Source organism: Saimiri boliviensis, chromosome 7 (assembly GCF_048565385.1).
Source record: "Saimiri boliviensis isolate mSaiBol1 chromosome 7, mSaiBol1.pri, whole genome shotgun sequence".
Taxonomy (NCBI): Eukaryota; Metazoa; Chordata; class Mammalia; order Primates; family Cebidae; genus Saimiri; species Saimiri boliviensis.
In genome coordinates this window covers 13,988,224-14,000,656 of record NC_133455.1, presented here as the reverse complement: position 1 = coordinate 14,000,656, position 12,433 = coordinate 13,988,224, and the positions used below count along the sequence as shown (strand labels likewise).

Here is a 12,433-nt window from a genome sequence, read left to right as displayed (position 1 = left end):
CCCAAAAGTGAGGGTCGGGGGAGGCCGGCTGGGGCGGATAGGATAAGTTTTTTTACTTCCCCCGATCCCCACCCTACACCAGAAGGCCAGCTACAAGACTTGTGAAGGGGCTGGGAAGAAAGGTGGCCTGGCCCCAAGGGCACCCAAGAGAGGGCTGGGCAAGGCCGGCGAGGATGGGAGAGGAGAGGGGTCTGGGAAGCAGGATATCCTGCTTGGGGTGCCAGGATGGCTTCTCAGAGGGGTCAGCGCTGCAACTCGGTCGCCGCGGGGCCCCCGTGACAGGCGCACGCCCCGCCCTCTCTCCTCCCAAGACCTGCGGGCTTTTGTTATGCAGATGGCGGCAGGAGGCTGAGCCCTAGGAGGAGGGGGGTACTGGGGAGGAGGAGGAGAGACGGAGCGGGGGGAGGAAAGTGCAGCTCGCGCGACCAGCCTCCTCTTCCAACGTCACATTGTGCGAGAGACAAAACCCGGGCGCGCCGGAGCTCACACGCGCACGCACACACAAACGACCCCGTCGCCTCTTCTCTCCTGGCGCTGCCCAGAAAGCCAGCCCTCCCTTCCCTTCTCGGGGCGCAGAGGCTCAGCCGGCTCAGAGCGCAGCCCGGAGCCGACCCAGAAGGGCGAAGAAAGCTGGCGGACGAGGCTCCTTTCTCTGCTGCCTGCCCGGGCTGGGGCGTCCCCTCCCCCGCCCCTAACTCCGATCTCTCCCACCCCACCCCTCTCTGGGTTTCACCCGGACAGAGCCCGGAGCTGGGTGTCGCCTCCGTTTGGAATCCACGTTTCAGCACTTCGGACAGCGCCCGGGCGCCCAGGGCCCTTTGGGTTGGCGATGGCGAGCGTTCAGCAAGGCGAGAAGCAGCTTTTTGAGAAGTTCTGGCGAGGAACCTTCAAAGCGGTGGCCACCCCACGTCCCGAGAGCATCATCGTCGCCAGTATCACGGCCCGCAAGCCGCTGCCAAGGTAATGATCTCCTTCTTAAAAGGGGGAATCCTGAAGGTTCTCTTTTCTGGCTTGTGCCCCAGAGCCCAGAGGGGTGGATGCAGGCAGCCGGGCTAGGGCGCCTGCCTTTTCCCGTCACTACTCGGCGGCTCCCGCTGGAACATGGGAACTCATTGCTTATGTGAGTGGAAGATGGTGAGAAGGGACAGAAATTCTTTGGGGGAAGCAACGCTCAACGGACCCCCGTATCTCCTATTCAAGAGGCTTTGCTGCCTGAGGGTGGGCGGTGCAGGTGGGGTACGACTTGACTGAAAAACTTTTCTTGGTGTCACAGAGTCCAGAGGGCAGGTGGGCCAAGGTATAGTGGATCTGAGGTGTTTGGGGGGTGTTGTACCAGAAAAGGAGACTTGAGCCAGCTCAACCAGTGTTCAGAGATAGCAGCACATTTCCATCCTCGGCTCAGAAACTAGAGAGCTTTGAACATTTTTGACAAAAGCCCATATGCTGTTCCCTCAAATACACCCAAAACAGCACCCTCCTCCACGCCTTTCTGGCGGCTGCTGCCGTTGCTGCTGAATTCTCTCCTCTCAAGCATCCAAAACCAAGACTCTGAGCTCGGGAGTCGGGGAGGAGCCTTCCAAGATCGTGAAGATGATCTTGGAAGAGTTTTATTTATTTATTCATTTTTTCAAAAAGAATCTGATTGCTTTGAACTCATGGATGAGAAGAGATCTTTCCATGGTGGTAGACATGGTGCCGATGGAAGGAAGAATAAGGGAAGAAATGCAAGGAAGAGGAGGACAAGAGGGGAGAGAGAGAGAGAGAAGGTTGGGGGAAAATGGAAGCATTCCAAGACAGGGAAGAAATCCAGTTCTTTTCATCAATCATTCGATTTAGAGGAGTTTGAGAATGAAGGGAAGAAGGCTGTGCCCTCTGTCAGGGAAAATCACGATGGTCTGAAAATTCATCTTTTGCTGGTGTTGGATGAGTGGTTGTGTGGGAGAAAAGAAAGAAGTGGATGGGGGGATCACTTGGAGGATTTATTAATCCTGGCAGTCTGCATTAGGGAGCAGATTGAAAACATGTCCGCAAAAGTGCTTCGGACAGACTGAACGTCTGTTCTGGCACAACTGATTCTGAACTTTCTGGTGGGTGGGAGGTGGAAGACGTATGGGGAATTACGTCTGAAGAATCAAACATTATGTCTGAAGAGGAAACAGACTGGAGAAGTTTCTTCTTCACCGTCTTATAGAGGATCATACAGGTCTTTGGAAATATGGGTGTCCCATTTTGGGAATGGGTGGGTAAGCAACACAACAGGCCAGTAGGGTGTAGCAGGCTGCAAGCAGAAGCAGCACCAGCCAGTGTTTGCAGATGGGAAGGAGGGGACACCCACCCACCCACTGACACAAGCTGGAGAAGGGGAACAATAATACCAAATGCCATTAAAAGCTGATGCTTCTCTGCTTGGAAGGAGGTTCTTTGTACGGAGTTTTGACGTCAGCAGTGTTATCTTCCTGGGTTTCTGCTGTCTATTCCACCTTTGACACGTACCTACTGTTGGCTAATCAGGTGCTGCACAGGCCAAAGAAAATGTCCTTGTAGAAGGAACTAGAGGAAATTTAACTGGAAACTAGAAGTATGGCATTTAGTCCAGAGTCTTCCATCTATTTTAGGGGTATAGGGAGAGAAAAGTGGATTCCTGGTGGTGTTTTGATTCAGGAAAACACACCTAATGCCCACCTTGCTTGGTACTTTCCACTTTTGTCTGTCTGTCTGTTACTGTCCTGCCCTTTTCTTGATCATATTTGCAATCATATGAGTGGCCCACAAGATCTTTCAGTCCTCATGCTTTCTGCAGCTTTTTGCTAATTCTAATGTAATCTCCTGAGACTTTGATAACACTACTCCTCCTCTGCAGCCAGTATCATTTCACTCTTGGTGTCTTATACTGTCATGGGTCTCCTTTCCCTGAGAAACCACCCCTGGGGTGAAAGCTTGAGCCATAAACCCTCGATTTATGTCAAGCTAGGAGAATCCTGTGTAATACTTCTGTAATAGGCGTGGCCTCTCTGTAGAACAGATTCCAGTTTCAGTAGAGCTGTTACTCCTGGTTTGGGGTAGAGAGTGAGAAGGGAACATTTGTTTCCAAGTCCTCAGGAAAGGTTGGGTTGGAGTTGTATTTTAACAGACCAGATAAAACCTGAATCATCCCTATTCTCACCCAAGCCAGCCGCATCCAGTGACATTCAATTTCCACTTCCTTTTCAATATTCTACGCTTACTTAAGGGTGAAAGTGCCATGTTTCCAACGCTGAGTTCTCAGGAGGAAAAAAGACAGAGACTTTGGCACAAGATCAGCTGGGTTTTGGTGGCTTCCTCTAGAGGCAATCTGGGGACTTGGTCTTGTCAGAAATGCTGTTTAGTTCCATGAGTCAAGCCCAGATCACAGTGGGCAGATCAGCACATGTAGCAGTCTGCAGGGAGACAGGAGGGAGTGAGTGGAGGAAGCACTAGTCAGTTCTGTTGGTGACACATTTAATATTTGTTTATCGACGAAGGCCACCTCCCCTGAATAAACTTCCTCAGGATATTTTAGTCTATCTCTGAAGGTAATTTAGTACCAGGATTGAAGCATATATTCAATTTGTTGATTTCATAGCAATACGCATACATCATACAACTGCAATCCAAGCAACCCCCACTTAGTCTCTCTTTCTCCTCTCCCACTCTGTGAGGCATACTTGATGAGGCAATAGCTTTATAACGTATCAAATTGCAAGCAGATGTCTGACTCAAATGTCAGAACAGTATAGCAGAGTGGGAAGCAGTATATTATAGTGGTTAAGAGCTCAGACTTGAGCATAAGACAGCCTGAATTCCTGTCCTGGTTCTATCATTTACTAGCTGTGTATCCTGAACAAGTAGCTTTACCACGCTGAAGTTGAAAATAGAAATAATAACAGCAGCCCCTTAGAGAGCAGGCTGTAAGGATTGAATTAGGTAAAGCTCCACCCCTGTGTGTGATACATGGTGTTCACTTAGTAGACATTGGCTCTGTAACAAGGCTTACAGTGGCCAAAAGGAAAGCAGCAGTTTCTCATTATTGTATTCTCCATGCCTACCCATTTCTTCCCCAAGTAATGCTGATGGTTTTTATTGGGATTTCAACTCCTGATGTACAACTACATTCAGATGAAATTAACACACATGAGGCGGGGTAGAGAGTGGTCCCATAATTCTCATCTCTGAGAACAGGTTAGCTGCTTTCTGATCTGACTGTTTCGCGTAAGAGGGTTGGAGATAATAAATAATAATCTGGATTTGGAATTGATTGGTATAACATTTCCATGGAGCATTCTGTTTGTTTGTATAGAGAAGATCAGGTACTGTCAGTCTAAAGAAAGCTCAAACTCCTTCAAAAATTACAAGCTCAATTCTGTTGTTTCATCAAATCTACAGTGCCTATGTGATTTATAGTTTATATCAAAATGTCTTTCATTAAGAATGAAAGAAGGCGTCGTTAGTAATTATTCTAGGATGGAAGATCTAACAGAAATAATTTCAGGCAAACCAGGTTATAGAGTGGTCCTAGTCAAACTCTATCTACCAACAGGAAGGGAATCAGTATGAATCTATCAGTTATGTGAATTTCTAAAGTGTAAAGAGCCATCTCCTTTTTATCTCCCCCACAAGAAAGGTAGTCATTTTGCCTGGCATTAACTTAATTCTCTTTCTTAATTGCTTAGTCCAGAAAAGTTTGTGACTATAAAGTTTCAGCTTAGTGAAAACCTAGCGTTTAAGGCTAGATCAAACCACAGTATGATTTCATATCACCATATTGGCAAATAGTAGCAGCTAAGGACTTAATGAACATGTAAAAATCATTTGAAATTAGCATATCAGTTGTTTGTGAATGTATGAGTGTTAGTAAAGGGCTAGAAAAGAGACCCCCTTAAGTAGAATACACATTTTCCTTATGATTCTTTTCACAAGCTGTTAATTTTCTTCAAAAATCCTTTCTATGCAGAATAGACCAGAAGCAGACTTCATCCCAGGCCCTGTCCAAAAGGCCATAAATTCCAAACTATTGGAGATTTTACTGCATAAAGGGAAAGATGCCCAAATTGTAAGGCAGAAAAAAAATGCCTTTGAACCATTTAATTCAAGACTCCCCTCAGTGCCAAGAGATCATTTAGCATGTTTGTGCTGACTTGGTCACCAGGAGCAGGGGGAGGGGCTGTTGAGAGGTGATTTTCTGGCAGCAGCCTGTGGTTAAGAGCCAATATACTGAGGGTCACAGAAAATGCTTGCCCTGGTGGTGAATGAGCATTTTTCTCTAGGAAGGGAGGGTTAATGTTTGGGTCAAACCTTTCTCCTTTTGAAAGGCTAATTTTGTTGAATGGGGTACAGGGGTCGGTCGGTTGCAGGGGTCATTTCTGACATTCTGCTGTGTTCACTTGGCAAACGTACTATCTTAGAGAACCAGGATGTGGTAGATGTTTAGTGAATGCTGGATGCATTAATTGGATGAGTGTGTATGGTTCAAACCTAGCAACAGATTAGCTGTTTCCCCACCTCCAATTCTGAGACACTGAGGCTTCTGATCAATGCAACTTGAAAGACACATACATTGGAAACAGATTTCACTCTCCCGGGTGTCAGAATGAGGTTCCCTAGATAGAGACATTTGTCTGGCTGGGCAAGTAGACATGTCAGCCAGTATGGGGGCAGGAGGTTGGACTCAATGCCACTTGGGCATGCTTTCCAGGCCTCTGAGTTTCTGTTACCTCCACCCTTGCTCCAGGCCACCAAAACTGGGAACATCCTTAAAACTCTAGCTCCTTTAAGTGCGGAAGGAAGCCCAGGTCATGCGCCTTCTTCTCCACGAACATTTCAGGTGTGTTGTAGGAGCACAATACATTTTTAAAATATCATTTTTTTTAGAGTGGCTGGATTTACCTCCGTATGAAGTGGAAGAATTCACAGGGGCTTAGCAAAACTAGATCTCTTTAATTGCTTGTTCCTAAGACTTTCACTGAAGTGTGAGAGAATATTTCTGAGGTGGAGAAAGTGGAATGATGAAGAATTTGAGCTCTGAAGTGAAATCTATCCAGGCTCAAATCTTTCTTTGCCACTTGCAAGCTGCAAGACCTGCTAGCCACTTCACCTCTTTGTGCCTCGGCCTCCCCATCTGTGAAATACTCCCCTGTTGGGGGTGTAGTGAGGAGTGAATGAGACAACTTATATACAAAGCATGGCACTGTGCCTGGTACAACCCAGACCTCCATTAAAGCAGATGCTCTTGTTACTATGCCAGGGGCTACCCAACAAGATGCAGAGGTGGGATGCTAAAGCCCCTTAGTACCTGGACTGTGCTTGTTCAGTAGTGATGCTTGGGTTCTGTGGACTTGACTCCTGAGCACTCCAGTGCTCCATATTCAGTTTTAAATGTGGTTTTGGTGCTCCCTAAAGAGCCACGGGAGATGGGTAGACTGGTTTAAAACATTTGACAGATCCCAAGGGCATGCTAATAAAAAAAATGTTTTATTTTATTGGTTGCAAATGCTTTCAGGCTAGGTGCTTGGCAAGCAGCTTGACCTTCTCAATCTCAGTTTTCTCATCCATAAAATGGGGCTAATAATAGCAGCTCCCTCCAAGAGCTGCTATGAGGATTGAATGAGCTAATTTATGGAAAGTGCTACTTGGCACCTGGTCAGGGCTCCATCAGTGTTGGCTCTTGCTATTAATAATAAATTATTGTTTTTTTTTAATTACTATGTGCCAGACCTATTGGAGAGAAAAAAGTTGAATGCAATGCAGTGTCCTCTTATGAGGGCCTCAGAGTTTAGTAGCAAAGGTAGACACAAAATAAGTACATATTTCATAAGGCAGATAGTCTTTTCAATTTTTAAAATTTGTTTTCACATAATTGTACATATTTGGGGGTACACAGTGATGGTTGATATGTATAATGTACAGTGATCAGATCAGTGTATTTAACATGTCCATCGTGGCAACCATTTATCATTTCTTTTATTAGAAATATTAAGTATTCTCATTCTAGCTATCTGAAACTATAAAACATATTATTGTCCTAAGTACGATAATGTAGGAGGAATAAAGACAGAGGATGAAAAAAAAAAACAGAGGAGGGAGAGACCTTTAATGAAGCGTGGAGTCCCTTGCTTATAGTCACACAGTTATTTTTAGTTATCTGATCTGAGAAATGGGGATGATTCTTCTATTTCATCAACTTTATCTGCAAATGCAAAGAATGATCAGAAAAAAATCAGGTCTTTGACCTCAGTAGGGTCTCAAAGACCATTTCTTTTCCCAGGGGAAAAAAAGCAGGCTAAACTCTCTGAAGGGAACATTAACTGCTGGGGAATAGTTAATGCCAGTGGAGGGGAGCCATGGAAGGGAGCTGCCCATATAATATAAATTTTCCAGCTCAAGGATGCAGTCTCTGGTGTGGGCTATTAGGCTTCTTGTCCTTCATGGACTAGCTCTGGCTAATAGGAAATCCAGTCTGCATTCCATGAACAACCACCAGTGATGGGGGGATTATAGCAAGCCTGCCAGTGTTTGAAGATAAAATTAATCACAGGGGAATGAATACACAAAGTGGAAGAAGCTGCACGTTGGCTTAAAAAAAATTAAGTTGTACTTTCATTCATTGAACATTTTTATTGAACCACTACTCAATGTAACAGTGAACGAACACAGGAACTCTCTGTTCCCATGGAGGAGAAAGACAATGAATGAAGAACCAAATAAATAATGGAGAGCTGGTGGTAACGCGTGCTGTAAAGAGGAATAAAGCCAAGGAAAAGAACAGAGGGTGAGGGAAGGAGCTGCTTTGTTCGACAGCCTGATCAGAGACCTGAATGAAGGGAGGGATGAGCTGTGAGGATAAGTGCGGGAAAAGTGTTTGAGGCAGAGGGAACAGCAAGCACAAAGGCACTGAGGTACAAGGATGCTTGGTGTCTTTGAGATACAGCGGGGAGGTCCGTGTGGCTAGAGCAGAGTGAGTGAGTAGGAGAGCGACAGAAGATGATTCTCAGGATGTAGGCAGAAAACAGATCAAGTGGGGCCTTGTAAGCCAGTTCAGGAAATTCCTAGGTCCTAGGCTAGGGACAGGAGGTGGTCCCAGGGGGCTTCTTGCCTTCTCAGGCAGGGCTCCAGGTCTGATCTGCTTCTCTTGACTCCTCTTTCCTGACTCTGATGCAGCCAGGGATGAATTCGAACAGCAGCATCAGAAGCTTGGCTGGGCCCCTTCGTGTGTTATGGACGAGCATGAAATTTACAATCTCTTTGATTGTGATCAATCAGATCAGGGAATTTTAAAGACTCTGTTTAGACTTCCAGAGAGCAGTGATAGATTTTGTTCCCAAATTCAAGGGTTTGGTCTTTCATATTCATGCATGCAAACCTAGACTATCCCTTGCACCCAATAGCCCCCTCCACTGCACACCCTTGAAACTACAGTCTACTCTTTCTCTCTGTCTCTCCCTCTGTGTATCTCTCCCCCGCAAACCCCACCCCTGCCAGCCCCACCCCCACCGTCTTCCAGTTCTCCACTCCATTTGAAATTTTGCTGAGGGAGCTCCCATATGCTACAGCCTGTGTGCGGAGCTCCGTAAAATAAAACACTGAATTAAGATGTCATGGAGACAAAGCCAAACCAAATACAGGAACAATGTCGAACCCTAAAACAGTCATTAAGTAATTCATGTCTACATGTGTCTGTTCAAAACAAATATTAAGATCCTCTGGACGCAAATATTTCTCATCCGGAGAATCCCCTGGTTGCTGGATTCCCAGAGCTTCGATGCTGCTGTCGGACAGCTTTGCTGAGTGCAAACACCAACGGATCACTGTTCTCTGGCTTCATTAAAAGTTAGGCTTAGGCAAGTGAGCAAGAATTTAGAAGACAGTTGCCACTTCTGCAGAAAGAGAGGTGCCATTTGGACCCGAAGCGTGCGTCTTCATGGTGTGTGCACGCGCTCATTCGTGGTGAAAATGTGTGTGCCAAGAGCCTCGTGTTACTGTGTGCCTAGCCCTGTGCTGAACACATTTCATCTCTTATCTAGTTCTATCCTTATCATAACTCCAGGAGGGAGCTGTCTTCGAGACCCTATTTTACCGATGAGGAAACAGAGCCTCTGAGAGTAGAAGTGATCCATTCACAGACGCATGGCTGGTAAGAGTCAGAATTGGGTTGAGAACCCAGAGCTATTAACCAACATGGTTAGAGGAGAAGACACTTTGCAGAGGAGAAAAAAGTGATATCAGAGAGGGGAGGCGAGTTCTGGGAATCCAGCAACCAGGGGAGTCTCTAGTTGAGAAACCTTTGCATCCGAGGGATCTTACTATTTGTTTTGAACAGACACATGGAGATGTGAATTGCTTAATGACTGTTTTCAGGGTTTGGCATTGTTCTGTTTGGTTTGGCTTTGTCTCTGCGTAATCTTAATTCAGCATGTGCCCACAATCACAAGGTTTGTAAGGGATGAAAGCAGGAACTGAATTCAGGTCTGCCTGATTGCAAGTATATTCTCTCCCGGCTGGACTGTCTTCTGTCACTGTGGTTTGGGTTTTAAGGTTGGGGGTGTTTTTGTTTTGTTTTTCTCATCTTGTTTTATGTTCAATCAGCTTGGATGATTGCCATTGTTATAATCCCATCTCATACGACTTGCAGCAATTCTTCCTTCCTCTCTCCTTGCCCCTGTTATCCATGACCCATACAGACCCGGAAGAACCTCTTTGAAAAGCACATTAGACCATGTAAGCCCTCTCTCCGTCCATTTAAAGCCCTCTATAACTTTCTCATGCTTGTTTTTGTTTTTGAGATGGAGTCTCGCTCTGTTGCCCAGGCTGGAGTGCAGTAGTGCGAACTCAGCTCACTGAGACCTCTGCCTCCCAGGCTTAAGCGATTCTCCTGCCTCAGCCTCCCAAGTAGCTGGGATTACAGGTCCCTACCACCACACCCAGCTAATTTTGTATTTTTTTTAGTAGAGATGGGGTTTCACCATGTTGGCCAGGCTGGTCTCAAACTCCTGACTTCACGTGAGCCACCTACCTCAACCTCCCAAAGTGCTGGGGCATGACCCACCATGCCCAAACCCATGTTTTTTTTTTTGTTTTTTTTTTTTTGTTTTGTTTTGTTTTGTTTTTTTTTTTAAAGTATACAGAGCCAGCTCTAGACTCTTCATGGTCCAGTTCCTGCCCACCTCCCTGAGACCATTTCTAAAGCGCCACCTCTCACTTCCTCTGCTTTAGTTGCATCTCATTCCTTTTAGTTACTCACATTTCCCAGGCTCCTTCCTGCCACAGAGCCTTTGCACATGCTGCTAGGAAAGCTCTTCCTCTCCCCTGGTGCCTGACTTATACCTGCCCCACTTTCTAGAGCTCAGAGCAAATGCTGTTTCCTCAGGGATCCTTCCACAATGCTGGAGACTAAGTCATACCCCTCATTACAGACATTACTTTCTTATCACTGTTTTCAACGCATTTGTAATTGTATATGGATTTGGGCAATCACAGGTTAAAGCACACTTCTCCTAATGGATGAGGCATGATGAGGAGAGGGACTGTGACTATGAGCTCCTTGTTGAATGAATCTTTTTCCCCAGATACACAGCAGGGGGCCAAACACATGTTGGTAGAATGCACGAATTGTAGCACTTTCCCCTCATTGAATCACTTTCACTCCTGATAGCCTGAACCATATGGAATTGCCAATATTCAAAACCAGCAATGTTATTTTTTTTTCTGATTCATGGGAGAATTGTTTGAAGCTGCACATGGGGACTGTGCCTGTCTCATTCCTTGCAGTATCCCAGCATCTAGTACAGTGGCTCAAGGTTGGTGATCTTTAAATATTTGTTGAATAAATTGTTAATGAGGGCAATACAACCATCAACATACTGTACATATGAGAAAACTCAGAGACCTACAAGGGTGTAGTATTAGGATTGCAGAGCTAACAGGACCTTAAGGATCGTCCGATCTCATTTTGCACGTGGAGGGCTGAGGGATCTGTTTGGTACCCTGCGTAATATATTGAAACAATAGTGCACATGTATAATTTGTAAATAAAGACACATATATTGGGGTTTCGTTCTCAGCATTTCTCACTGAAAGAGATACGAGATAAAAGAAACTCTGGAGTCCACTGATGTAACTCAGCTCCTCTTTTAGCGGAGTAGGACACTGAAGCCTGCAACAGGAGAGAGATTTGCCTAAGGTGTGTAGCCTGTAGGTGAGCTCTGGGTTCAGAGAAGTGATGTTAGCCCAAGGGCAGGGCTCCTGTTTGAACTTCTCTGCTGTGACCAGATGACCAGACACCGGTTCTCTCTGGTCACCCCATTCACTCTGTGATACATGACATTCTGCCCCCTCGAGGTCTCCTGTGGCATCTGCTGCCCACCCACAGGTCTGGGGATCCTGACAAGATGTCCATCTGCACCCAGCCTATGCCTAGCAGAGCAGGTGAGCAGCTCTGGCTGTTTCTGGAATCAGATTTCAGAGCTTCCGGCTGATAAGGGGCTTTTGTTTGGCCAGTGTTTTGCCCCAGCCTCTCATCTACAGCCAGGTGGCTGGCGATTCTGGGATGCAGCCCACACCCAGAAGGGGTGGATAACTGAGCAGTGGTGCAACACCTATCATATGGATGGTTGTTCGCGGGAGGAACGCATTAGAACACCTTTCAATGGTCAGTTCCTTATACCTCCTCATTGCCTCACCAAGGCATTTAGTCCACAGCCAGAGGGGACATTCAGAACTCAAATATAGCCTCTTCATTTGATAGATGGGGAGACTGAGGCACAGATAGAGCACAGGACATTCCATACTGCATTGGAAAATTAGTGTCAAAGCTGTAGCTAAACGATGGGCTGCTTGGCACCCAGTCCCAAGACACCACACTGCGCAAGAGTTCCTTGGGGGAAGAAGACAGAAACATCAATTCATTCACATTTTGCAAATGGACTAATGAGGCTCAGAGATGTGAAATGGTTTTCCTAAGGTCACATCATGAAATAATGATATATCATTATTATTGTCACTGTTAAACAGTTACTATTGATCTTGTTTGATCCTCACCATAGTAAGTTCCAGTTTTATGCCCATTTTAAAGATGAAGAAACTGAGGCTCAAGGTCTTATGAAGACCTGAAATAAACTCCAGATCTCTTGACTCCAAGTTCTTGACTCCTCATCCCACTGTGGCACAAGATTTCTGAACCCCAAGAGGTTGTGTGCTGAGCAGGGATCAACAGGCAAAGGTGGGAACAGTGTGACTGCCTGTAATAACTGACCCAGGCTGCACTGCCTAAGCAATCCCATTCAATCCGCCTCATTTCTGTTCACCCATAGAGTGCCAGCATCACGCCTTCAACTGCTCTGTAGATACTGTCTCTTTTTCTGCATGGAGAGTCTCTTAGAATGACATTCTTCTTAATGGCCTTGGGGACATGGGAGGATTAGAG

General features: G+C 46.0%; 1 protein-coding gene across 2 annotated transcripts in view; it reads left to right on the top strand.

Annotated features, from left to right (window-relative positions):
- The first annotated feature begins 238 nt into the window (after window positions 1-238).
- The window catches only part of SRRM4 (serine/arginine repetitive matrix 4), a 175,051-nt gene continuing 162,856 nt past the window's right edge, over window positions 239-12,433 (top strand). Inside the window, exon 1 of one of the 2 annotated variants that reach the window (XM_039472431.2) lies at window positions 239-960. In XM_039472431.2, the coding sequence (XP_039328365.1) occupies window positions 830-960 (131 nt within the window). In that variant the 5' untranslated portion in view covers window positions 239-829. The remainder of the gene's footprint in view (window positions 961-12,433) is intronic. The other variant, XM_010342932.3, reaches the window with a different exon arrangement.